The sequence below is a fragment of the Ursus arctos genome, unplaced genomic scaffold (genome assembly GCF_023065955.2).
Source record: "Ursus arctos isolate Adak ecotype North America unplaced genomic scaffold, UrsArc2.0 scaffold_1, whole genome shotgun sequence".
Taxonomy (NCBI): Eukaryota; Metazoa; Chordata; class Mammalia; order Carnivora; family Ursidae; genus Ursus; species Ursus arctos.
The window spans coordinates 67,002,674-67,030,216 of record NW_026622763.1 but is presented as its reverse complement, the minus strand read 5'-3'; the positions used below and the strand labels follow the sequence as shown (position 1 = coordinate 67,030,216).

General features: G+C 42.2%; 1 protein-coding gene and 1 long non-coding RNA gene across 5 annotated transcripts in view; one reads left to right on the top strand and one right to left on the bottom strand.

The window, feature by feature from the left end:
- The window catches only part of LOC113250662 (uncharacterized), a 54,771-nt gene extending 31,326 nt beyond the window's left edge, over positions 1-23,445 (top strand). Inside the window, exons 4-5 of one of the 2 annotated variants that reach the window (XR_007188440.2) lie at positions 4,006-4,132; positions 17,675-23,445. This is a non-coding gene — a long non-coding RNA (uncharacterized LOC113250662). Of the gene's footprint in view, positions 1-4,002; positions 4,133-17,674 lie in introns of both variants that reach the window. The other variant, XR_008956035.1, reaches the window with a different exon arrangement.
- INPP1 (inositol polyphosphate-1-phosphatase) lies at positions 457-26,014 on the bottom strand. 3 transcript variants are annotated; one of them, XM_057303577.1, is made up of 6 exons: positions 25,566-26,014; positions 10,318-10,585; positions 7,945-8,005; positions 5,395-5,595; positions 2,997-3,171; positions 457-1,210 (listed from the first exon to the last, which is right to left on the bottom strand). In XM_057303577.1, exons 2-6 carry the CDS (start codon positions 10,519-10,521, stop codon positions 637-639), a joined length of 1,215 nt encoding a protein of 404 aa, XP_057159560.1. In that variant the 5' UTR covers positions 10,522-10,585; positions 25,566-26,014; the 3' UTR covers positions 457-636. The 3 variants fall into 3 exon arrangements, with proteins under 3 accessions (XP_057159560.1, XP_026348105.1, XP_057159561.1); XM_026492320.4 differs by having other exon boundaries at positions 25,679-26,013; XM_057303578.1 differs by having other exon boundaries at positions 25,562-25,671.
- Positions 26,015-27,543: the final 1,529 nt, after the last annotated feature.

The window sequence follows — 27,543 nt, the reverse complement described above, 5'->3', positions numbered from 1 at the left end:
ACTGATAGAAACGGAGTGTGTCTGTGAGGATATTAGAGAATGAGGGAATATTAGAGAGAGAGTGTGTGTGAGAGAGAGAGAGTGCCCATGTGAAAGACAGACTGTGAGAGAGAGTAGGAGGGGACATGCAGTGCTCCAGGCTTTAATTCTTTAACGAAACATAAGAATACTGTTGAAAGTACATGAACTTGGCTAAATTATGCATCAAATTCATAGTTCTAAGTGTTCTGCCAAAGGCTAAAGCTGCAGATTTTCCCTTCAGGACAGGAAACAAAACCCAAGCACAGCGTTTTTTTGTGCTCTCCCTAATATTTCAGTGACATTTTACTTAAGACTTAGATGCTCAGAGGAGTGTTACTAACTGAGCAGAAATTTTTCCTCTTCGATATTTCATTGAAGTGTTTCAAGCAACAGTAAGAGCACAATATCCACTATGAAGAATTTCACACATTTAACTGCTGCACAAATACCATTCATTTATTGAAATTAACATTCTTACGAACACATAATGGAAAAATGCTCCTCAGGAGAGGAAGGAGAATGCTGACCATCAGTAGGACAAAGCTATCCCCAGAAGATAAGAGATGTGGGAAACTGTTTCACAGTTGGGTTTTGAGGCCCCGAGGACGGGTTGGTCTATGTCTGCGTACCCACAGGTGCGAGGTTTGGGATGAGGAGGCTCAGGAATGTCTCCAGCTGCTTCCTTGATCTGTATGCAATCAGTCCTCCCTTGTTGGCCCACCGATCCACGCCCACGGCACCTTCATTTTCCACGTGGTACACCAGCTGTGGCAAGTCAAGCCCCGTTTCGGAACTTCTTTGCAGGCATTGCCTTAAATCCACCATTCCCCCTCCCATGGCCCTGAGTATGGCGTGAGCAGCGCAAGAGTCCCACTTGAACGTGGTGTCCTCTGAAAAGATGTAGATGTCAGCAAGGCCTTGGACGACACAAAGGCTCTTGTAACCAGCCCCAGCTGCTGGGAATATGCGCTCGCCACACACACGTGACAAAGCGGCTTTGATAGCGTCCTTCTCACTTGTACTAATGACGGCTGAAAACCGGTGGGAGCATTCGGCCTCGGCACTGCGGTCTTCAGGCACTCGGCTCCGGCTCCGTGTGTCACAGCTCTTTCTTTTAGAGGCGGGAAGCTGAAGTGAATGGATGTTGGTCCCCAAGTAAGAAAGGCCCCAGTAGCACTGTCCTTTCCACCTGCGGAAGAGAACTTTTCAGTTTGGCGAGGTAGGCTACCACATTTGTTTTTATTACTCATGTTGTTTTCCAGCTTAAGGATGTGAAAATAGATAATGCAGTGAGTCTCGATACCCTGCAGCCTAGAAATAGAGAGCAAGCAGCTCACTCGTTCGTGAAAGTAACTCAGGCTTGCAGCTGCCATGTTGCTGTGGATTAGAAATGCTGTGGTTTGGTTTTGTTTTGTTTTTAATTTTATGTGTTTGAGAGAGAGAGGGTGTGAGAGCAAGAGGGGGGGGGCGGCAGAGACCGAGGGAGAAGCAGACTCCCCACTGAGCAGGGAGCCCCCAGGGGGGAGGGCTTGAAGGGGGAGGGGGCTCGATCCCAGGGGCTGGAGATCAAGACCTTAGCTGAAGGCAGTTGCTTCATCAACCGATGCTTAGTCAATGGAGCCACCCAGGCACCCCTGCTGTGGGTTTTAGATGTGATCTAGGACAATGGGAAAGTATCTCTGGGATTTCTGGCCTCCAGGAACACAGCAGAATTTCATTTGCCACTTTTCACGTTTAAAGTTAAATAGGGAAAAAATGAACAGATAAACCAACTCTCTTTTCAACCTGCAAATCTTTTACCATCCTTACCAGTTTTTCTTTATTTGGTGACCCCTTTTCATTCTCTTATTCACTAGCTCCACTTTGGCTTTCACACCAAGAAAGATGGACTCATTATTTGTGGTCACAACTCCACCAGTAGCACTTATTTCTCCATGGTTAACTTATTCTATCACGTTGGGTCATTACGCTATTTACAGAGGGGGCAACTGAACTACAGAATATAACTGAGTGTGTCAGTCAGCGCTGGGATCTCATGTAAGTCCAGGAAGCCTCACCCCACAACTGGCAGCACGAATTACTTTGCCAATCATTTCTAGGCCACGATTATGTCTGCATCCAGTCCTAGTTCTTTTTAATTTCTTAACCCTTTAAAGATAACAGAGACACATTTTCAGTTTGAAAGAAGGCAGGGTAGAGAAACAAAATGTCAAAATTGCAGAGGCGTACTTTATGTCCATTAAAGAACAAATCTTAGTTGCGTAAAAGCAACTCAAAGTTCAACAAAAATGTGTAGTCATATACACATGGAAAGATAGGGCCTGTTTCAAAACTGAAACCTCGGGAGAAAAGCTGCTTGCTTCCACTTGGACTCTACCATGTGCTGGAATCAACCCAAGTACAGGCCATGGAGCAGAGGCAACGGCCAGCCTGGCCACCACCATGCTCCCTGCCGGAGTCTGTGCAAGGGGGAGAAGGGGAGAGGCAGTATTTATAGGGAGAGTACCCCATAGTCAAGGTCTAATCCAGGCTGTACCTATTCGTCTTTTCATTGGATAATTTTCGTATTTGTTTTGAATTTCTTCTAAAATTACATGAATGTTTGACTTGGCTGTATAATGATAGCATCGACCTTGTTTCAAATGTAGTGGAAGACAGTGTTACCACTGTTTTATCAATCTGGTCTTGAATGGATTCTAGAAAACAGGGAACATATTCCAAATGCAAAACTATGATTTCTCCAAGATAGACTTTCTTTAAAAGTTTCTGTCAGCATGCACCCAGCCCCTACTAAAATTATATTAAACCTGAGACTGACAAGAGAAAGAGTTTTAAGTCAAACCTGGAGGCTTTAGTAGGAATACCTCAGTGTATCAGGTCATGGTAATGTCATGTCAAGTGGTCATCTAGACAATGAGCAAAACTGAGGTGGCGAACTCCCCAAACCACAGCCTACCAGAGATGTTCATCTTTACCTGAGGGTGTTTAGGTCTTGTGATACAAAAGGTTGGTTGATGACTCCCATCAGGGGCACCCCTGTGTGTAGGTCATAGACACCAATTAAAATGGTGACACACTGAAGTCCACTGGGGAAGATTCCTTGGTTGGACTTAATGTCAGCAGAACCTTTTATATACTGATAAGTGGAATCTGAAAAAGATGAAGCAAATTTGTTTGGATTCAGGAAATGATTATTTAAAAGATAATGACAGATACATCTATAAACTCTGTCCTGTATCATTTCTGTCCTCTACTAATTTGGTAACTGCTATGGTGTGAGTGTGTCCTCCCCAAATTCTAACCCCCCAAAGGGGATGCTATTAGTTAGTGAGGACTTTGAGGGTGGAGCCCTCATTAATGTGATTAGTGCCTTATAAAAGAGGCTCTAGAGACATTCTTAGTCCCTTGTGCTATGCAGGGACACGGCGAGAAGCTGCTAGCTACGAAACAGAAAGAGGGCCCTCATCTTACCATGTCAGCGCCTTGATCTTGGACTTCCCAGCCTTCAGAACTTTGAGAAAAAAGTTTCTGTTGTTTCTAAGCTACCTAGTCCACGGTATTTCTTTATAGCAGCCTGAACAGACTGAGAGAGTAATCAATCAAGTTTTACCTTTGGGTGTCACTTGTATCGAATTGTTATTTGACCCCTCGTACTTCATTTTTAACACTTGTGTTCCATTTTCCCCAACTCTAAGGGAACTCTTGAGGGGGGAGGACGCATCTCTACCTCCTGTGGCATCTAGCATGGCACCTTGCATACGATAAGCACTCAAATATTCATCACATGTCAAAAGCATTTAAAAGCTAATGACTCAGGATAACTGGTTTGGATAACCAGTTGTCAGGATAACATTTGATTCTAATCAAAGGGCAAGTATCATATGGATGGATGGGAAAATCTCCTTCCAGAAAGCTCTTGGAGGTGGAATTACCTTTTTTTTTTTCTTTTTTCTTTTTTTTTTTTTTTTTGATACCTCAAAGTAGAAGAAGGAAAGAGACCATGATGGTGGCACAAAAGGAAGAAACTGATGGTGCTCCTGTGAAAAACAAGCTGAGGAACCAGGTTTCTCTTTAAGAGACATGCACGCCAGCAGCTGACTGCCAACATCTGGTGAGTTAACACCCAGTTAAGAGTGTGGGGGGCAGAAAGAGCCACATAGCTGGCTAACAGAATCAACTCAGGATAGAACCAAGACATAGGAGATCCCTGTCCCTCAGAAACCTCAACTAATGTTAATTGACCATGAAGTGATAAAAGATTGTGGGAAAGAGTCTTAGTCTGCATATGTAAACCGCTGATTGAATGTTCTAGAATTCCCTGATGATTGAAGGCATTTGGTAATGTTATACTAGTATGCTTGCAAGACGGGAGGATGGGGCATCTGCCTGGGAATGGTCCCCGTCGTGTTGGGTGGAATATGCCAGCAAGTGGGAACGAAAGAAAGGAGGGACGCTGCAAATCAACAGCCAGGGCGCTGTATTCACAGCATCACCGAAACAGACCTACACTCTTAACACGGAGCTTCGATTAGGGTTCTACCACAGTCAGGATCAAAAAAATATTAGGTAAATTTACAAAAGGCTCACAAACTGTGAGTCCCACTCAGCTGTGTTTTGCTTCATCTACACAGTGGTTTTGACTATTTGCTTGTTTAATGGAATTAGTCAGTGGTTAAAAATTGGGAGGCACCACTTAAAAACCTGGATTTTGGTTTCTCTTTAAAAACTTGAAAATCTGGGGGCGCCTGGGTGGCGCAGTCGTTAAGCGTCTGCCTTCAGCTCAGGGCGTGATCCCAGTGTTATGGGATCGAGCCCCACATCAGGCTCCTCAGCTATAAGCCTGCTTCTTCCTCTCCCACTCCCCCTGCTTGTGTTCCCTCTCTCGCTGGCTGTCTCTATCTCTGTCAAATAAATAAATAAAATCTTAAAAAAAAAAAAAAAAACTTGAAAATCTGGACCGTACTCCTATTGGCAACAATCTGCTAAAGCTGACTGTTCTTCAAACGGCAGGTGCGTTCAGTTAGTCATAGCCTCTATCGCTTCGTTACTCCGTTATCTTTACCAGTCTGGCCCCTGAAGTCTTTCAAAGAGAGTTAATTCAGCCTTACATATATGTATCTGTGTGTACACTGATACACGCACAGACACACAGAACTACATAACTGTTCTGGAAATGTTATAAATATGCACGTATCTATAACAACACATCATCACACACAGACCTCCACTCTCCATTATTCATTTTACAACTTTCAAATGTGAAAGACTTCTAGGAGAATTTAACTACAAGCTCAATTTTTATTTTTCCAAGCCTTCCCCCACAAAGGGATTACTAACAAGAACAAATAAAAGCAAACACTCTCCACTACTTACCTATGGGATCCACCCAAATTCCCAAAATGTCCTGTGGAATGTTGATCTCTACTGAATCCAGAGTCGGGTCAGTAAAGGTGACATCCTGATGAACTACTTTGGCTAAGGCTCCAGACGCCGACTTGTTACCACTAAGGACTTTGCTCAGAAGCTCTACTGTTTCTTCCTCTGTTGGACACAGTCTCAGGGTGATCTTCTCCCCTAGGATAAAGACATTAAAAGCCATTACATCCCAAGAGTTCCCTGGGAGGAAAACAACAGAGGGGTGGGGGGAGCAGAAGCTGTGCACTTAGATTAGGTGAGGGCGGAATGTTCATACTCGTGGCTCCTAACCTGGCTGACTGCCAGAATCACCCAGGTGGCTTCACAAGGTCACAGTGCCCAGGAGTCACGCATATACCTAATATAAGTGAGGGATGCATTCCAAGTATCAAAGAAATGTCTTCCCAGAAAAATGTCCGCGTGGGCACATGCACACAATTCTGTATCGAGTCTAAGGGGGCTTGTGAACCAGTTAGGAACCCCTGAACCGAGTCCTTGATGATATTTATGTTTTTTGCCTTTTGCCTCTTAATATACATAGGTCAACCTGTTAATGTTTGCCCATGTTATTGAAGAGAGGAGAGGTTTTATCAGCACACAGAAGTGTTTCTATCTCCCTCTGTGATACTGCTTTTAACTAAAAAGTGTTTCTGCTCAGTAAAGTACGATAAGATGAAGTATAACTAATCGTCACATGTGGCAAACTGTGTGGCCTGAAATGACATCCACAGAAATAGCTCTCCTCTGGGAGCCCCACTGGAGATGGGGACGTAAGCAAAGCTACTTCTCCCAGTGACACCAGGTTACCAAATGCAGGCGCTCCACCATCACTTCAGGCATGCTTCTTAGACCCTTGGTGAACCTGGGCGCCAGCTCCCAACAAAAGGGAGGAAAGAGGCTGGCAAAAATAGGCAAACTGAGAGCAACAAAAAGTGAGAGCAGTGGTGAATATGAACTTTTCAAAAGAACAAGACCTGGCACTTTGGGGGCTTCTGGGGGACACAGACAAGCGCTCCCAGCTACCCCGGCCATTTCAAGGGCGAGCAGCGTCTGCGTCATCACCTGGGAGCCTGCTGACAGTCAGAACTCCAGGCCCCCTCCCGCAGCTGAGCTCTAGAGCTCCCCGGGTGATTCGTGTGATCACTAAAGTTTGGGAAGCACAGTGTGACTCTATTACAGTGATGGCTTGGAAGCAGCAAGAAACATTCCGTTGCATTTAGTGAAGTTAAATTCAAATTTAATTGAACTGTTGAAGTTGGAGAATAATGAGGCTCATCACTGCCACTTAACCAAGCCCCGACACCGGGCTCGGGAAAAGTCACAGGATCAACGCAAGGAGCGACTCCTCGCACATCACCCCGTGCTTCAGATGCTCCAGCGAATCCCCATCACACTTAGAGGAAGATGCAGACTCCTTCTGCAGACTTCGCGTCCTGCTCCTGCCTGCGCTTACCTCCTCCATCCCATGCTGCACTTCTCTGCCCCCCAGCGTGCTAACCTCATCCTCCCCTTCGGCTCTCAGGAATATGCATGTGGAATGTCTTTTGCCCCTATAATTCTAGATAAGTGAAATATTAAAATAACTGTGTTGGAGGTAGCCAAACACAGGATTTCAAGCATAGGATTTCTTATCAGTTATTCACAGGTGTTTTTTATCCTTAAGTTTAAATGAGATTTCTCTGAGCATCATAGAACTAATTGCGTCGTAATACATAGCCCATGAAGGAGACAATCTTCCAGCGTTAATCCAGAAATTAGGTTTTTTTTTTTCTTTGCAACTGTGCCTCTGGGTGTTTAACTACTGGTCACATGATCAATGATAAAGTTCACTATTTTAATCTTCTACCATTAAACAAACAGAACACCCAGACAAACTTAAAGTAATTTGTTTTGCTGTAAAGGATCAGAGATTTTGATATTTTCTCTCCACCATGTGGGAAATGTGGAGGGACACCAGTGGATAATCTGGCCCACAGGAAACTAATTAAAGACTTAAAATTTGGTACTAAAAGGACCCTTTTCTTTAATCCCACTCCTTTTACAGAGGTTCTGAGACCAGAAAACTGATGAGGTGAACACATTTTCTTTGCTCAAGAGAGGGGGCCTCTCTGGATTCTCAGGCAAGGTCTGTGGACTCCCCCAGGAGGCCCATGAATGGGCTTAAAACTTGGACCTAAAACTGTCCATGTAACGTGCATCTTCCTGAGAGCATCTCAACTGCTGCTAGATTCCCGAAGGGCCATGCACCTTCCCCAAAGATTGTCATATATTAAGTGCTATGGATTTATTTAAAGCTGAAAGAATACATGTGGGCTTGCTAAATAATTTGAAGATACTACACCTCTGTAATGTATATGGCATGATATTCTGAGGTACTGAATGAAGCTTAACGTTCAAATATGTTATTTACAGGAAAGGCTTCCAAACATTTATTTCATGATGTTGTTGAAAATTAGAATACCATAAGATAATTAAGTTATAAAAATACATTCAAATTATTATACTCACCCAAATCATTAGTAAATTCATTCGATTCTTCTCCCAAAATCTTTTTCCCCAAGCCTGGAAACTGAATGATTCAGAGTATGACAAAGAAACCAAAAAACAAAATAAAGACAAAACAAAAACAACCCCCCCCAAATCCCACATACTTGGTCGATTCTGATCATATTTTTATTTTGTGCTTCAAATTAAATAGCACAACTAAATCTGAAATTCAGAAATTTACAATTCCAGAAATGAGTCCGAGTATAAAAAGTCAAGTCAGTTTGGTTCAGTACTTAGTTTTCTAACAGTTTCCTGCTCCCCTGCCCCTCCAGGAAGTCCAGATCGTGGTAGAAGTCTGCTTTCCTTATGTTCTGTTGAGTTTGCCATACTTTAGAAACTTCATCCTTCCAGCTAATGGCCACAGAACTAGAATATTTGCAAAGGAGACGTATTAACTGTCGCTCTTCAACAGCACCCTCGTAGCTTCTGTGAGCTAGTAGCATTGCCCAAGTACCTGAGACGACTACTAATTAAGTTTAGAGGATAACATTAGTTTGCTTTCATTTTCAGGGGTTTTCTGCACCTACTGGGGGTATCATTGGACTTCAGGCAAGGAAGGCAATATAGCAAAAACAGAAGGGAAATATTTTATTGACTGATAATGCAGCAATATAGAATGAAAAAAAATGGAGCTAAGTAAGAATCTTCTCTCATCTCTGCAGGACGAGGAAGCTTTTGGATACATTTTGCTTCTGATCCCCTCTGTAGTAAAGAGAACTTTTCTCCAACTATATGCTGAATCATGATATGGGTGATGTTCTCAGGGAACAAAAGCAAGGAAATGCTTCCAATATTTGAACTCAGAAATTTGCAGATGGCCAATAATTTTAATAGTGCCCATTACCACTTGTTATTTTTCCCTCTTTGGAAGAACAGTGCAAGTCGACAGGGGCTGCAATGAGCCCATTCATCAAGGGCTGCAGCTCTGTCTCCCAAGCCTGCTTAAAGACCGGCTTCTGAGGTTACAGGATGTACGGGTCATGAAACAAAGACGTCTTATCTAGCCACAAGTGCATATCATTTCTTTGTTCATAAGTCCTGTCATATACTTCATGAATGAACAAGTGCTGAACTGCTTTGGGGCAAATATTAACTAATAGATACATTTCTAATTCAATTGCTCAATGATCCCTTATACCCAAATACCTTGATAAAAATAAATTTACTTCATTTATTGGAGCCAGATATTACAGAGCATGAAAAAGTATAGTGTGTAGAGATTTCAAGGGGCCATTTATTCCCTTTCTGCCCATGGTCAAGAATTCACTTAAATGATTCCATATGATTCCCAATATTTTGAGAATTTCAATAGGAACTATTCCAATATTTTGTAGTGCTTTCTGTCGTAAAGTTCTATCCTCCCAAATCTTAAAAAAATGTATAATTATTAGATTATCACATAAAGGCAACATAGTATTGCAAAGAGCGTAAACTCTGGAGGGAGTCAGCCTGTGTTCAAGAGCCAGCCCTGCCATTCACTTGCTGGGTAACCTTCGGCAAGTTACTTAACCTCTCTGTGCTTCCCTTTTCTCATCCGTTACATTGAAATAATAGTTCTTACCTCATAAAATCATAACTGTTAAATTGAATACATTTAAAGCCTTTAGAAGTGCCTGACACAGTAAGGACTCATAAGTATCTGCTGGTGTTATTATTTGTTATTACTACTTATGAATAGTTTCTTTTCCCAGCCAGCTTAAGATACCTAGAATCACAATCATTGTTAGTTAGAAACAATGATCTTCTATTAGAATAAATGGGGATTTTCAGTCTTCAGGACTGCACCAGCCCATAACTGAGGAAACCATTAGATAAAAGATGACATCAAAAGGTGGGACATGATATGTCAAGTTAAAAAAAGAAGTCAATAAAACAGTATGCTCTCATTTCTACTGAAACAAATTCAATGTGCTATGTTCACAAATACACATAGAAGGAAAATGTCCCTACACTATTTAGTAAAACATCACTGTGGTTCTCTCTCGGGGTAGGATTAAGGATTCTTATTTTTGCTTATTTTTCTGGAGAACATGTATTACTTATTTAAAAGAAACTCATTAATAAATAAAAGCTCCATAACCAAATGTTTCTCCTCAGCTGTCAGAACTGTGATTTTTTTTCTGTATTTGCTTTCCTGTATTTTTAATTTTTCCTGCAATGAACATTTTAGTAATTTTGCAGTCAAAACAAGGGGGGAAAACCCAAGTTGCTTATTAGAATCCTAGATGCTAGTATTCTGAGGTGGGGAGGGAAAAGGAAAAGGCATGCTTTTCTACTGGAAAAAAAACCGCAAGGCAAATATTTTGCAATTACCTTGGCTGTGACCTTTCTTACCTTGTTCTCCATATTCTGTTTTATAACTTCCTGTACCAGTACATCAGCCAGGGTCTTGAAGTCAACTGCGAACTTCTTGTTCTTTTCTCCGTCTTTCTTTTCTTCGATCAACAGCTGGAAGAGGGCTTCCTGCTGCCTGCATGCCCGGGCGATGTTGGCAGCTTTTTCAGAGACACGGAGCAGCTCCCGGAGGATATCTGACATTTCTGAACCTTGCTTTCCAGTTGCAGCTGCTGGTGGAATTGGCACCCACCCCCTGGGCCGTCAGCTGGAAAAGTACAAGAATGTGAAAGAGAAAGCGGTTCAGGGAATGATGTCAGGGTGCATCTGGGACTATTAAACAACCCATCTGGCGGTCAACCTGGTCAGCAGGGCTGAACAGCCCTGTGTGTCAGTCACACCGTCCGTGGGGAAGACCAGAGAGCACCTAAAATTTGAAACTTATTTTTTTAAATGCTTCAAAAGATACGTTTAGTCTCAAAAATCCATTATGCAAAGAATTGAATTCTCAGTGAAAGAAAGTCTTTGGGAATCTACCTCAGAAATCCCTGACAGGCAGATAGATAAGACGTCTTTGTTTCATGTTAAAAGAAAAGCCCAAGTCTTGGAATAACCTTAGAATGATCACACCGGCTTCGTGGCACTTGAAGTAATGCTTTCTTTCACCATACTGGGAAGAAGGGCGAAGTGGAAGAGGACTTATCCTATCAGTTTGGGGCCAACTTTCTAAAGTACTAAGCACCACATCAGCAAGTACCATTGTGTCCTGGAAGACTCTGAGGCCACTCTTGGGCTGGCAGCCAACCTATCTTCCAGCCACATTTTTTTTAATGAAAAAAAAAAAAAAGGTCCCACTATCTGCACTGCTGCACATGTTTAAAGAATAAAGTAAAACGCGCAGCTTGCTGGGACTTCCAAGTTCTGGCTTCTCAGAGGTATGTTGTCATACCTTGAGCTATTGGGTAATTAGGAGAGAGACGTTTCTCATTTTTCAGTAGTAGCTACATTTGTCTGAAAGCTTCAAAAGGCTTAACGTGCGATGTCATCGTTAGAATTACGGTGAGGGCTGTCAGCCTTGTTTTACAGTCAAGGAAACCGAAGCCGAGAGAGATTGGGTAACTTCTTCAGGGTTACACAAGCCTAAACGGCAGGGCTCTGAGTCAGTCTTACACACAAGCCCACGCTCTCTAGTCTCATAATCAACACCCTCCGTCTTAAAAAAAAAAAAATGCCCTTAATGGGCTCTTGGAGGCTGAGGATTGATACAACGATGCCAGTGGCAACGGAGTTAATTGTGAATGGTCACAGCTGCTTTGTCTTCAGGTTGCCCCCAAAATGCTATTTTCTTAAGATTATGGGTCAACCACCATAAGAAAATATATCCAACCTCAACAGCAAGAAAAGGAAAGTGAATAAAAACAAGACATCCTCCTTTACTATTAGATGGACAAGGCTGTTGTGAGTTAGCATTCATTCCTGCAGGCACGTCGAAGCACGTGCTGATACTCTGCTCTAAGGCATGCAAACAAGTGGGCTTCTAGAAGGTGTCTGTGAAAAATGTATCAAGATCCCTAGACATGTCACTACTTTTAACCAGTAATTCCATTTTGCCTTAATTCGTGTTAAAAAAAAAAAAGTCAGAGTTGGGTTAAGATATTTCTGCAAAAGAAGGATTAATATTATTTACAGTAGCAAAAAGAAATAATTAATGGCACCTGTATGCTGTAAATTAGAAGTTACAAACATAAATTAAAAGTAATACGCATAAAATGTATACACACGTGGATACATACAGATCTTGGAATACACACGCCCCAAAAGTGTAAATTCAATAACTTAGATAATTTTGGTTTCTCAGTAAATGTTCTAAGTGATTATAAGTGAAGAGAAAATAATCTGGTGAACCAGTAGTATCCAAATAGCTTATCTGAAAAGCAGCATGAAGATTTTAAGGGCTCTAACTTGAAAGCTTTCTAGATAAACAATATCAGTATTGTCTATTTTCCTCAACTTTACTAAAACCAAAAAAAAAAAATTTTTTTAAAGAAACATTATACCATTGCACTGTTGCATAACCAAGAAACTTGCCCCATGATGCTCTCGGAACCCTCAGGTGAGCTACTCACAGAGGCTACAAACTCCAGGAAGCAGCACTCCCCCTTCACTCACACAGAAAGCTCATCAGCTTAGCACTGGTAAGTTTCTGCGTAGCTGCCCCAGGGATCTCGAGTTTCTCCCCTGTGAACTTTACTCTATTTCCTCAATAATGACCATCATCCCACAACTCGGGCACAGCAACTTGACCAGTAGGAAGGAAGCATCACCTGCAAACTTCAGTCCTGCAGTTAACAGGTGTACAGATTTTAGGAATTCATCATAACACATTAATCAGGTTTTTCAGTTCCAAAGTTATCCTAGAGTCCAACCTTAATCACTCTTTATTCTGATCCTGGGAAACACTATGATATTTTTGTCAAGCTCCAGGTTGAACGACCAGTTTCAACTTGGGACTAAACTTTCTCCAGCCATCCTAGAGAGCCTAGCACTCTTTGCCTTTCTTCAGGGTCCTGGCTCCCTAAAAATATCTCTCACAGCTATCATTATCTACATGCAAAACTTTCTGATTAATTCGCACAACTAACCTGCTACTTTCTCACCAAATGAACCATTGCTTCCAGAAGAACCGAACCACCATTCTCCCTGCTTCTCCGTAAGCTGCTTTCGTAGATCTCTCCCCACCTGTCCTCACCTCAGTTCAGTAAGGCCATAACCCTGAGGTGGGCACTGGACAATTCATCCTCACCAGGAATGACTCAACTAGCATAACTCCAATAGTCTGTGGAGAAACTGAGGTTTGCATTCCATGCTAAATTTCTTCAGGTTTATCCATAACTCTTACCAACACATGCAGAAAGTATTTTTCAGATGATTTTTTAAAAATATTTTATTTATTTTAAAAAGAGAGAGAAAGAGAGAGAGTGCGCCTGGGAGTGGAGAGGAAGAGAGAGAATCTCAAGCAGACTCCATGCTGAGTGCAGAGCCCAACATAGGGCTTGATCTCACGACCCTGAGATCATGACCTGAGCCAAAAATCAAGAGTCAGATACTTAACCGACTGAGCCACCCAGGGGCCCCACTTTCAGAGGATTTTTAAAAGCAAGTTTACATGCTCATTTTTTACCTCAGATAGTTTTATTTAAACATTTCAAATACTTTAAATGAAATGTATTATAGAGTCGTGATTAGTAAGTTATGACATTTACCATAATTTAATAGCTTTGACTATAGAAGAAATTCTTCTCGATTAGTATTTCTTCATAGTGGATCTGAGAACCACCTGTATCAGAACTAACCAAGGTGCCCACTAAAGAGACAGATTCCTGGACTGTACCCCAACTTGGTGAATCAGAGTCTCTGGGGACAGGGCCCAGGAATCCGTATTTTTGTCAGCCTCCTAGATGATGCTGAACACTGAGATTTAATAGCTACTGTTCTTCAGGCCCGCTCGTTCTTCTTGAACGCCATGCTGGCGAGTCCACGGGGGCTGCACGTGCTGGCAGAGAGCTCAGTGGAACCATGTAGCCGCAATGGCTCTGCTACCCGTTATCCCTGTGCAGAGAGAGGCCCTAGTGAAAATAGTAGCTAATGAGTTCAGTGCTTACTGTATGCCAGGGATCCTTCTAAGCCCTTTATATATATGAGTCATGTAATTTACACACAACTGATGAGGAAAGTACTATCCTCTCTATTTTACAGGTGAAGAAACCAAGATGTGATGTTTAAGTAATTTGCCCCAAATCACACAGCTAAGGAAGTGGCCGGGACAAGATTCAGGAGACTGGCAGATATCCTCACCGTTAGCCAGCACTCTAGCCAAGAGAATTCTTCCATAAATTCTTAGCTGTTAACTCAGGGGAGGAGTAATTATTGGGTAAATAATCATAAGCATATTATTATAAGGTACATTATATAGCAAAAATACAGAAACAGACCTAGCTGATAGCAGTCACTAGTTTGACCATTAAAATCACTATCTGACACTTGACTTCCTTTCTAAAAAAATATTTTTTCCCCGCTAACTCTCAATGTAAACCATCTTTGCTAGATAATAAAATCCCATCCATCATTTCTACTGATGTCTCTCTTAGCTGGCTGCCTTGGCATCAGTGGGAAGGGCTTAGCTCAGGCCAAATACCTGACTCCTCTAGTATTAGTGCGCTCGGGCCGCCATAACAGAACACCACGGACCGGGTGGCTTAAACAACAGACATTTGTTTTCTCACAGTCCTGAAGTTCCAAGAGCAAAGTGTCAGCAGGTTTGGCTTCTTTGGAAGCCTCTCTCTCTGTGCCGTGCAGATGGCCACCTTCTTGCTATGTCCTCATACAGCCTTTCCTCTGTGCATGAGAATCCCTGGTGTCTCTCCCTCTTTTTTAAAAAATTTAATTATTTTTTATTTTTTTAAAGATTTTATTTATTTATTTGACAGAGAGAGAGAAAGAGAGCACAAGCAGGGGGAGTGGGAGAGAGAAAAGCAGGCTCCCCACCCAGCAGGGAGCCTGACTTGGGGCTCCATCCCAGGACCCTGGGGTCATGACCTGAGCTGAAGGTGGATACTGAACTGACTGAGCCACCCAGGTGCCCCTCTCTCCCTCTTTCTATAGAGAGGCCAGTCAGATTGGACTAGGGCTCACCTATATGACCTCATTAACCTTAATCACCTCTTTGAAGGCCCTGTCTCAAATACAGTCACATTCTGAGGTACTAGGGATTAGGGCTTCAACATATGAATTTGGGGGACTACTCCTTATCCCCTAACACTTCTCCTGAAAGAAAGACCTTGATAATCTTAGCAAATGTCAACAAAATCCACTCCTTTGTTTTTTGCTTTCTGGCCAAATAGTAAAAAAGGAGTAGGGTTCTCCTCCCCATTTATATGGTGAATAAATTTAATTCTGTGAGTCAATCTTTCCTACTAGGAGCCATTCACTTTAATAGCCAAATCATTAATGAGGTAGTGAACACTGAAATAACCTCTCATAAGCCTTTGTGACAACCTATTTCAAGGCATATTTGATCAGAACAGGTTTTTATTTTAAAGATTTTATTTATTTTTCAGAGAGAGAGAGAGAGCAAGCAGTGGGAGTGGCAAGTAGAGGGAGAAGCAGGTTCCCCGCTGAGCAGGGAGCCCAATGTGGGACTCAATCCCAGGACCCTGGGATCATGACCTGAGCTGAAAGCAGACGCTTAACCCACTGAGCCACCCATGCGTCCCTGATTGGAACAGGTTTAAAAAAGTTATATTCCTCACCATTAGACCAAATGTATGTTTATGTAAGTATATCACAATGTCAGATAGAAATAGTCTCTTTAGCTTTTGTGGGATTTTTCATCTCCAGTTGGAGAAATGTTGAATAAATTGAAGTGGGGAGTAAATGCTCTTAAGACTTTTCATGGAAGCCCAAATCTCTCTATACAGATAAAACTCAATTTTGATTCCTAACCATTCTGTCTTTCATCAAAACACCAGTGTTTTAAAAATCACATTTGAGGGGCACCTGGGTGGTTCAGTCAGTTACATGTCTGCCTTCAGCTCAGGTCATGATCTCGGGGTCCTGGGAGCGAGCCCCACATTAGGCTTCTTGCTTAGTGGAGAGTCTGCTTCTCCCTCTCCCTCTCTGCCCAGCTTGCGCTCTCTCTCAAGTAAATAAATAAAATCTAAAAAAAAAAAAAAAAAAAATCACATTTGAATAATACACACATATTTCAGATGTGATAAATAGTATAGTGGGAAAGACGCAGGCTTTCCTTGCTTGGCCATTAACTAGCTGTGTGGCATCAGGTAATTTACTTTACCCGATCTGAGCCTCTCTCCTCATCTGTAATATGGATATAATACTTAGTTGCCAGAACACTGTGAAGATCAAATGAGATATTTCTGGAAAAGTACCCAGCCCAGAGCTTTGCGTATAGTGGATAACAAATGACAGCTATGGCTTTTAAATACAACTTCACAGAAACCACAGTCACGTGTTCTTACTTGAGAAAATAAGAGGCTGGCAACTTTATATGGGTCACCGAAATCTTTTCTGAAAATTTACTAGTCCATTAAATCCCAAAGGCTGGGAACTACTTGTGATTCTTTGAATGACCCAGAATAAGGTTCCTTTATGCAGGCCAGATCTGATTGCTTCGGTTTCTGGGCGTCTGGCTGGAAACCTGGCTCCTAGAGGCTGCACGACTACTCTGGCGTCATGGTGGGCCATCTGTGGGCGGCTTGGCAGGATCATAATGCTGTCAGGGAGGACGTTTTGTCAGGATATTTTGTGGGGATTCGAGGGCCAAGTGTGTCCACTCTTGTGTGAAGAGCCCGGCTGTACCAGAAGCTGGCCATGCCCTTTCGCTGTTCACAGTGACAGAAGTGTGACCACATGGATAAGGGCCCTCAACAAAACAGAACTGCTCTCTCATGAATAAGCAAGTAGGTCAAAGCATTTCCGTTGACATTTGTTTCTTCCTGCAGATAATCCACGACTTGTACACAGCCTACATTTTTGCCCAGTAGACAGTGACTCCACCCCACCCCCACCATTCATATCCTGAATTCAGTTTTTCACTCGTCCTCTGACGCTGGACAGTTTGAAGCGAGTGTGTGGTGGCCCTGCCTGACAGTCATTGCCATTGGGGGAGAAGGCCAGACTTCCAGGAGATACCCGGGTGTTTACAAGAAGGTGTTTGTGGCGGCCTCTGTCAAGGAGTCTCCCTAGGTGGGCACATGCCGAGGGGCTGGCCAAGGCTCCACTCGGCACACACTGCTGTTGTAGGGGAAACAGACTTTGCTCCCCCTCCATTTCCTGCTCCCTACTCAGCACTGCTTTAGGTAGTAGCGTTACGAGTGGTGGCCGCCCTGGCAGATGGGCTAGGGAACAGAAGTGGGCCCACGCAAAGGATGTCGGGGGTCTCCACCGGCTCAGCTGGAGCCACCAGCGAGGGCTAACATGCAACATGCTAAAAATAGCCTCTCCTGATACCACTGTGGATCTTTCATCTGCCCAGCTGTTACCGCTGCCAGAGGGGAACTGTATCATAAGCATTACTAGGTATTTAAATACTACCTTTTAGCTCGCTGGAAACTAACTTCCCTTTCCAGGGGATAAGCCATGCTCAACCTTCAGGTATGCAACTGTCACACATCTCTCAGAATCCATTATGTAGTACGGTTTGGGACCACCCGTACTCTTTTGGTGTTATTTTACTTCGATCTGTGTGATATTGCTGTTAGCACTTCATAGGTTCTAAGTTTAGTATTTAATAACTGATTTCCCACTATCTGTCCATTTACTCCTTTGCTCTGGGCAGATTCTTAACTTGGAAATGCTGCTTCTCTGGTTGATGATGCCCGTCCACCTGCCTTCTATGCCTGACGTTTAACTTACCTTCTCATCATCAGTTCATGGTCAAGAAACTTGAACAGATAACTTCATAAAAGAGGATATTCAAGTGGCCAAGAAACATACGGAAAAATATTCCACCTCATCAGTTATCAGGACAATGCAACTTCAGATCACAACAGGATACCACTGCATATCCAATGGAATAGCTCAAATGTAAAGACTAAAAATCCCAAGGTTTGGTGAGGATGTGGAGCAATGAGACTCCTACACTGGGGTGTGGATGAAATTGGTAAAGCCAATGTTGGAAGTTATTTGGAAGTTGTTGAATAGAAGCATAACCGTTTTCCTCGTAGACATATACCCAACAGAAATTCATGCATGTATGTCTTCAAAGACATGCACAAGAATATATATGAGTAGCATAATTTGGAATGACATAACACTAGAAATAATGCAATCACCAATAAGAAGCTGGACTAACCTGTGGCCTGTTCACATAAGATAACATCGTCACATCAGCCGTGAGAATGAACGAGTTACTACCATAGGCAGCAACACAGACGCGCCTCACAGAAACAAACAGCTGAGGGAAAGAAGTCAGCCACAGAATACGTACACTGTGCAACCGAATTTATTTGAAGTTTGAAAATAGGCAAAACTAACTTATGGTGTTAGAGGTCACAATGGTGGTTCCCCTTGGAAAAGCGGGAGGAGTTATTGACGGAGGATATGAAGGGGGCTTTTAGGCATTGCTAATTCTGGATCTGAGTGATGGCTGCATGAGTAGGTTGACTTTGTGTAAATTCATCAAGCTGTGCCCTTAGAACCTGTATACTTTTCTGTATTTCTAATTCGATAAGAAGTATTTTTAAAAGTATGTGTGTGTGGAGAGAGAAAGAGGACAGTCCATGCAACAGTTGGCTCCTCCAGGAACCATTCCTGACTTCCCTTCATCTCGTGCACCTGGGCCATGGGAGCAGAGAGGCAGGCCAAATCTCTATCCCATCTCACCAGCACTTGTACCTTGGTTTGCTTATCTGTGCTCTGTCTGCCAGGAGATTTAAAGGTGCGTGCGGTTTCCTATAACTCTTAGCATATACTTGAGAGGTGTTCAACAAATGTCAGCCGATGAACTTCCTCTTAGCTTTGTAAACACGGAATTCATCCTCGCGATATTGTTTATTGTACTTGGACTTTATCAGCATCACCCAGGTGCTGTTAGGTATGTGGGCCCATATTGATTTATGTGAAAGTCTACGTGTATTCTGTACTCCTTTACAAAAGTGAACCAAAGTTGTATCTGGATGACTAGCAACTGAGCCACATTTTGTGCCAAATCAGAATCTGAGGTTATGCTTTGTCATCTAGAGGTGACCTATCTTACTAAGATTAATTTAGTTGATTAAAAGACCAAAATAGTAAGTTTAATTCGGTTTCGTTGGAAAAGACATTAAATATGGGGTATGTAAATCTATCTATTTAATCTTCACATTTCTCCCTCCCTCCTTCCTAACCTTCGATTGCATTGGCACACATGCTACTTCTAAGCTGATCAATCTGCCTCACCGCAGCTCTATCAAGGCTGCTGGCAGACCACAGTAATCCATGTTTTTGCTCACGGATGCTGCTTAAAGCATAGACCACAAAAATGTCCTGTCTCCAATGTTCTGGTAGCTTATAAATGGGATCTCGTGCTGAAGCAGTGTTTTCCAAATTAGTAAGATCAAGAACTACTTGCGACACTTGTTAAGAATACAGATATTTAGGGCGCCTGGGTAGCGCAGTCGTTAAGTGTCTGCCTTCAGCTCAGGGCGTGATCCCGGCGTTCCGGGATCGAGTCCCACATCGGGCTCCTCCGCTGGGAGCCTGTTTCTTCCACTCCCACTCCCCTGCTGTGTTCCCTCTCTCGCTGGCTGTTTCTCTGCCAAATAAATAAATAAAATCTTTAAAAAAAAAAAAAAGAATACAGATATTTAGACTTTCCCCCTGGATATATTGATTCAGGAGATCTAGATTGAGGACAGGGAACATCGCTCTGCTGATTTTTATCTGACAATTTCAGGAAACGTGAGGTGCACCAGTCAGCTCTGTGTCTGGTTACTCAGAAGCAGAACAGGGAATTTTATAGCTACTGCAACCAAGAATGATGGGCCTGGTCGGCTAAAGGGTCAACTTACATTGCCTTCTTTGTAACAAAAATTAAATGCAGGCAAGAAAAAAAATGCGTTGACCTACCTAATTAGTATTCCACATTAGCATGACACTTGCTTAAAGTATCCATTCAAAGATTTCCCAGAATTCATTTGAAAACTATGTAAAAATACCTTTAACTTTGATAATGACCCTTTTTTAGCCTCTTCTCCAGAGTTAGGAACATTTTCACTAAATAGAAACTCCATTCATTTAGATAGTTTTCTTTTTGCTGCGTTTCAGCTATATGTTTAAACTTTTATATATATTGTCAAGGAGGTGATTGGAACAACCATGGTGTCACAAATATAGTCCAAAATCCCACAGAATACGAAAAATAGAAGCAGATTCAGTGTAACTATCTTAACTGTAGGAAAGAATACATATTTTTAAGAATACAAATGTAATGTATAATTCAAGGCAGAAAGAAAAGACAAGAGATGTAGGACTTGTAGAAAGAATCTTTTCCAGTAGGATATAATTTTTAGTTGTGATAATTGTTAATCAGAATCTAGTCTTACTACTCTTCAAATCTGTTTCAATGTTTCCTTTCAAAGGTAACATTTTTCAATCATTTTATCTTTTTTTCTGAACACCTGCAACACTTACTTTTGGCACCAACTCATTTAACACTTGCCTTTTATTGTCTGCCTGGGACTCCTGGTAGGATAGGAAGCTTTTGTTTAGGCCATAAGAGAGCTGGTTCTTGGGCTCTGCTTTGCCTTGAATCAACCAGGTGTTCCAAGTCCCTCAACAAGGGATTTGTGTTCCTTATTTTTGTAAACATAAAAAAGGAAAGGAAAGGAGGGACACAGAGCTTGAAGGAGATGATTTCTAGGATCTGTTCTAGTTCAAAACTTACCTGTTTTTTATACTTATTTTCCAAATAAAAGTTGGGGACTATTATCCAGCCTTGAAAAGGAATGGAATTCTGGTACATTCTATAATGTGATGAACCTTGGAAACATTATGCTAAGTGAAATAAGCCAGACTCAAAAGAACAAATATTGTATGATTCCACTTATGTGAGGCACCCAGAGTAGTCAAATTTGTAGAGACAGAAAGTAGAATGGTGGTTAATGAGGCTGGAGGAAGAGGAGAGTGGGGAGTTATTGTTTAATGGGTCCAGAGCATCAGTTTGAGATGAGGAAAAAGTTCTGGAGATGGATGGTGGTGACGGTTGCATAGCAAAGGGAGTACTTAATGCCGGTGAATTACACACTTGAAAATGGCTAAGATAGTAAATTTTATGTTATATATATTTTACTACAATTTTTAAAAAGTAAAAAATAAAATTATAGTTTCAAAAAGGCACATTTTATTTTATTTTTAATTATTTGAGAGAGAGTGTGTGTGCGTGCAAGAGAGAGCAGAGACAGCATGAGCTGGGGTGGGGGGAACGGCAGAGGGAGAGGAAGAAGCAGACTCCCCACTGAGCAGGGAGCCTGACACTGGGCTCAAACCCAGGACCCTGGGATCACGACGGTTGCTAAAGGCAAATGCTTAACGGTCTGAGCCACCCAGGCGCCCCCAAAATGCACATTTTAAAAACTGTTGATATTTATCATCTACCTAATGAGGGCATATTAAATATTTGTTGATTATATGGAAAAATGAGGTTGGGGGAGGGGCATGAAAAATTAGTTTGAAAGAAGGGCACTAGGCTATTGTTTTGAAGTTGATTTTTTACAGGAATCACACTGGTTTTTAATACTTGGATTATATGTTCATATGCAGTAGTTTGGGTGTGGGCGGAGTGGCTAATGAACATTAAGAGGGCCAAAGGCCCTCACCCAAGCCAGCCTGGCCATCATTATTCTCTAACAGACTATAAATTCCTTAAGAGCAGGATACACATTTTTTTCCCATCTCCTCATGACACACAGTGGGAGTTGTGTTAGTTAATTGATTGGTTTTCATTCCATTGGAGATAAACATGTTTAAAAGGATTATCTTCCACCCAACTTCATCCATAAGGGATTATGCATTATGCAAATTTTCAGGTTATAACAGGTAAAAATGTGATTCAAAGGAGTTCTTTACAGATTTTTTGGAAGATGGCTATTATTTTTTTACTGTAATGATAAAATAACATGACCAAAATACATTCTCTGAATATTATAGCAGGAAAGCAAAGGTCGTAAATCACGTTATGTATCATTTTTTGCAGACTGGGTTTAGCAGGATACCTCTTGTCATTCTACTTCCACTTTGTAGAGGCAAAAGTTGATTTTTAACAGATATTTACTAGTGCTGAATAAATCAATACCCAATATATTGAATGTAACATTTGCCTTTAAAGAAACACAAATAAAAGAATATAGTCCTTTTTACCTGAAAAGTTCAAAATAGAAAAAAGACATAAATGTTTTGTTAGAGCCAATATATAAATCTACTAAATTCTCTTGCATTTGTGCTAGTCCTGCACCAAGGATAACTGTCTAAGCTGGGTAATATTTATCTTCTCGATCTGATTCTTCATTTCTATCGCCACCTTTCTTTGCTATTAATGATGCTTACCATCAGCCATATTTTAAAAAATATTTTATTTACTCCTTTGAGAGAGAGAGAGAGCGCGTGCACATGCAGGGAGAGAGGGGGAGGGAGAAGCAGGCTCCCCACTGAGCTGGGAGCCAGCCATGGGACTCCATCCCAGGACCTGGAGATCATGACCTGAGCCCAAGGCAGATGCTCAACCTCTGAGCCACCCAGATGCCCCAACCATCAGCCATATTTTTAAAACAGACCTGTTATTCCCAGATCAAACTGGGATTATATGTGATTATATATGATTCTTACAAACTCCCAGAAAAAAACTGAGAAGTGTTCTAGAATTTGGAAGATCAGATCCTATTTAAAAAGCAACTGATAATGAAAAATTATGACATCACTGTAACTAAATTAGGTTCTCCTTAAGCAATATTAAAAGACCAGTTTCCTTTGGTCATTTGAATTTAACTCTTTTGCTATTAATTATAACTCTCATTAGCATTGTGGGAAACCTACATCATTGCTCTGTATAAAGAAAAGGACAAGTATCTATTGATAAAATTAGCAAATATTTACATTAATTTAAACTTGGATAATTAAGTTAGGAGATTTTAAATATTTAGTTGATTAAAAGTAAAAACAAGCCAGCAAACAACCCTCTTCACCCCTCAAAAGAAAAGAAAACAAGAGAAATAAAAGGAATGGGGAGAGAAGAAAAGGAAAGAAAACTCTGACCCTTTCCATTGTGGTCATTCATCTTAAATTCTTTTATAGATGTTTAATACTTTATTTTGCTAATTTGTTTTTATATATAATTGACCATATTTTATGCCCAAGTAAAGCTTTTTTTTTTTTTTTTTTTTTTTTTTGCATGGGGTTAAGTCATTTTAATAAAAGCTATAAATAAGTTATTAAAATTTGCTTGGTTGTCTTCTCTAGATAAGGGCACAAAAGGGGTAGAAAATAAGTTGTTATATGAAAGAGAAACAATCAAGCACGTTTTTTTGCTGTAGTTCACTAGTCACAGGAATCTGCATTAAAAGCCCATTAATAAAAGTTTCCTATAACATTAGAGGACTTGAACTAACATTGCATACCACATAAAAGAGACTAAACATGCAAAAATGTTTGCTAGGTTCAGTAACCAGGAGGCTTGACTACAAAAGGATATAAAAGTTTCAGATTTCCTAAATGGGTAAAACCATAGCTTCCATTTAAGAACATTTTATGTACAGGAATGAGAAGAGGTTATGTCAGCTATTCATTCCAGCAGCAGTATTTCCCACCTGTGTTTCCCAACCTTGCCTTTTTTTTTTTTTAATTGTATCATTTTGACCTATTTGAAGTATCATCTCCTAACCATAGAGATTTTGATTCAGGAAGTCCCAAGTTGCAACCTGGGAATCTTTTTAAACCACTTTTGTTACTCCCTTCCCCATGTATCCACCACCAGACGTAATTTTTAAATCAGGCAAATTTGGGAAACACTACGCTAACCACAGAGATGGGAAGAAAAATGCTTCAACTCTGCTTTTGTTTCTAAACTCTAAGCCAAACAAAAACATCCATGTACAGAGTTTTATTAGCTTCATTACAAGATTCAAAATATTTTAACGAGGACATTTATGAAGGACACACATCCAGAAAAAGTTCTCAGATATACCATCCTCACCTTTAATAAATGAGGAAAACACTTATTTTTATTAATCACTTTATATAGCATCATTTTTTACACAATTTATCTACAAGATGAAGTAGAATAAGACATTTCCTAATTATTATCAGAGACAGAAATAAAAGAAAAATACATACATAATGAATAACTTTATAACTTTCATTTCACAGTACTTCTATGTCCAATAAGACAGAGTTTCGGTTTTGTTTTGTTTTTTTTTTTTAGGACTACAACAAGCATAATTATAATTTAAATTTGTAATGAGATATTTCACATCAAATGGCAAGTCCAGGCTACAGTCTCCAAGCACGTGGTGGTTTAGTCCAAAAGCATGAATAGAAATGGTAGCTTATTCTATGCAAAAAGTGTAACTTTATGCATCTTATGTAATCCTTTTTATGACCAAGAACTAACTGCAAGATTAGTCTAAAAAGCCACAAAAGCTTAAAAATAAAGTAGCTTCTAAATAATTCAGACAGATATGTGTTGAAAAATGAACTCTTCCATTGCCTTTATTTTTTTTCTTTATATTCCCTATTTTTAAAGTTAAAAAATGAGGTCGCTTAGCTAATTCATCAGTCAATAGTAGTTCAGTGGATTATTTTCATCATTAGACTATTATAGGGCTGAGCAGGGCTGATCCTTATCAACTTGTTTGGTGTCAAAGTTAGGAATCACAGGAAAAGGGCCAAAAAATGTTTTATTCAACGTGTGGGATCCACTTAAGTGGTCTGTCCACATAGCCTTAACCCACTGTTCTTTGAAGTGAATTCCATTTACACAGGGAGCTAACTTTTACTTATAACGCCTTAAAATCAGCTTTAGAACTGGAAATCTTCAAAATATACACCTTGTTTATATGTAGTCTTCATGGAAGGACTAAATAATCTAGGGATTGTTTTTTCATGTTCTTTGTGTCCAACAGTGTACATGACTCAGCCAAACCCCCATTAAATTTTTCCCACCTACTATTCCGGCCACACCAACTATGAATGCATATCTCACAAAACCGCCTTTCAAAATGCAGAGAATTAAAAGCAAGGAAGTAAAGACTTTTCTAAATATAGTCCCATCATGTCTATTTTACACTCATCTAGTAGGTCACTAGCGGCAGCCAGCAGCTATGGACACTCTTAGAAGCATCCCCCAAAGCAAAACCCAGGGGCGCTTGACAGCTACGCCATCTACCTGTTGAACCTGGGCCACTGCTCTCGACAACTGTCAGGTTCCTCGACCTAGAAGTGCTAATGATGATCGATTTAAAAAACAAAACAAAACAAAACCAAGTTGTTCGCTAACCTTCCTTCCCACCCTCTATTTCTTTCCGCTCGTTTCCGCCGGGCCGAGGGAGCCGCGGGATTCGCGAGCTCCTCCGCCGGGCTGGCTGCGGCCCCTTTGCGGGGCGGGCCGGGGCGGGTGGCAGCCCGGCTGCCGCGGGCAGAGGTCGTCACAGGCCGGGCGGAGAAGCCCGGAGCCTCCCGGCCCCCATCTACTCACCTACCTTCCGCGGGCGCGATGGGGCGCGTGCCGGTCGCCCAGCCCGGGGACCCAGATCCGAGGAGTAGGGAAGCAGTGGCGGGACGCGAGGGGCACGTAAGAAGGAAAACGTATTACCTAAGCCGGGGATGCGGAGCGAAGGAGGCTGCAGCCTTTCCCTCCAGAAACGGAAGAGGCGGGGGAGGAGGAGGAGGAAAATGCGGCGGCGGCGGAGGTGGCCGGCGCGGAGGCTAGCCGAGGGGCTGCAGGCGTCCGGCCGCGGGCTCGGCGCGACGGCGAGGGGCCGGGAGCACGGCGGAGGTCGCCGCAGGGGAGGGCGAAGCCGGCCGTCGCGCTCGCCGCCGGGCTGGGCCCCGGCTCGCAGACCTCAGCATCCGCGGGGCTGCCGCCCCCTCGGCTCCCCAGGGACCGTGGCGTGGAAACGCGGCGACGCCTCGAGGCTCCCGGGGCGGGCGAGGGCATCCCACGCCCGCCGAGGCCAGGCGTCTGCGACGTCACAAGTGCGGCGTGATGATTCAGGGTGGGGGTGATAGGAAGAAGAGGGCTCCCGGTCACCTCATCCACTGTTTCTGTTCTTTCTTGGTAGCCGCCCACAAACTGGCTTGTAAAATCTTGCTCCTCCATTTTCCCGTCCACTTCTTTGGAGATGAAGGGTTTGGCACAAGTGTTGGCAGCTGGGAAGATAAGACTTCCTGCCCGTGGCAATCGGGCCCCATTATTCTAATAGAAATGTCAAGTGTGCTGGTTGTGGTTCAAACCACAGCAGTGTCTCCTGGGCGCTTGCCTTATAAGGTGTGGGCCTAGGGCACCTTGACAGGAAGCACATCATGAGTAGGGAACTTCTCTCTCTTCAACCCTTTAAACTGTGGCATTCAGTATACCTTAAAAATGGTTTTGGGGGCGCCTGGGTGGCACAGCGGTTAAGCGTCTGCCTTCCGCTCAGGGCGTGATCCCGGCATTATGGGATCGAGCCCCACATCAGGCTCCCCCGCTATGAGCCTGCTTCTTCCTCTCCCACTCCTCCTGCTTGTGTTCCCTCTCTCGCTGGCTGTTTCTGTCGAATAAATAAATAAAAAAATCTTAAAAAAAAATGGTTTTGAATCGGGGGAGGAGTCGAAGTTTTGAAAAAGCAACATAAAATTTTGAGTAGAAGGGGCCTGGCAGCTGGCCCAGCAAGTGGAATGTTTTTTGTGAATGCACTGGGCCTTCTGCACATCCTTTCCCTCCATGGCACGCCTAGGAAATGATCAAGCCTGCAAGGCCCCAAATAGGGTAAACCAAAGAGGCTGCTCCTGTAGGAGTAACTGGGCCCTTCCACCTGGAGGGCCAAGGAGATCAGTATCTATATACTGTAACTCACTCCCTGGCAAGAAATTGGGAGGTTCTGTTGTATAGTTCCAGCTGCAGGTTTTCTTATCTGTGTTTTCCCAAACTGCCCAAGACTCCGTTGAGTTCCCAACACTTGGTCCTCCAACAATGAGTAACCACCAAGACAGGAGACGGGCGCAATACTCGACGACTGGTCTTGTCAGACTCCAGGAAATGGTGCTTAGAACTTTACATCTCCTGGACTGAATTCATCTTTCCGCTCCCATCCTGCTTCTGTGGTGTCTTGCTTGAAAGAACACAAGTTCTTTTGCCTGGAGGATTCTCTGGCTGCTATAATAATAGCTGATGGCACTATGCTAGGTGCTTTTTGTATTTTATAGCTGTTCATTCTTATGTGAATCCGTGGTAGGCATTACTGTTATCGCCACTTAAAAAAGAATAAAACTGACTTTGACAAGTTAGATAATTTATTTAAACATGTAGTATGTGGTGAGGCCAAATTTGAACCCAGCAATATGACTGCAGGACTCACATTATATTACCTATTCATGCTTTAAAAACCTTTCTCAGACACTAAATTTGAGAAGGATTAAAATATTTACATTTTTTAGAACCCTTAAAAGTTTGGGGAGGCCTGGGTGGCTCAGTCGGTT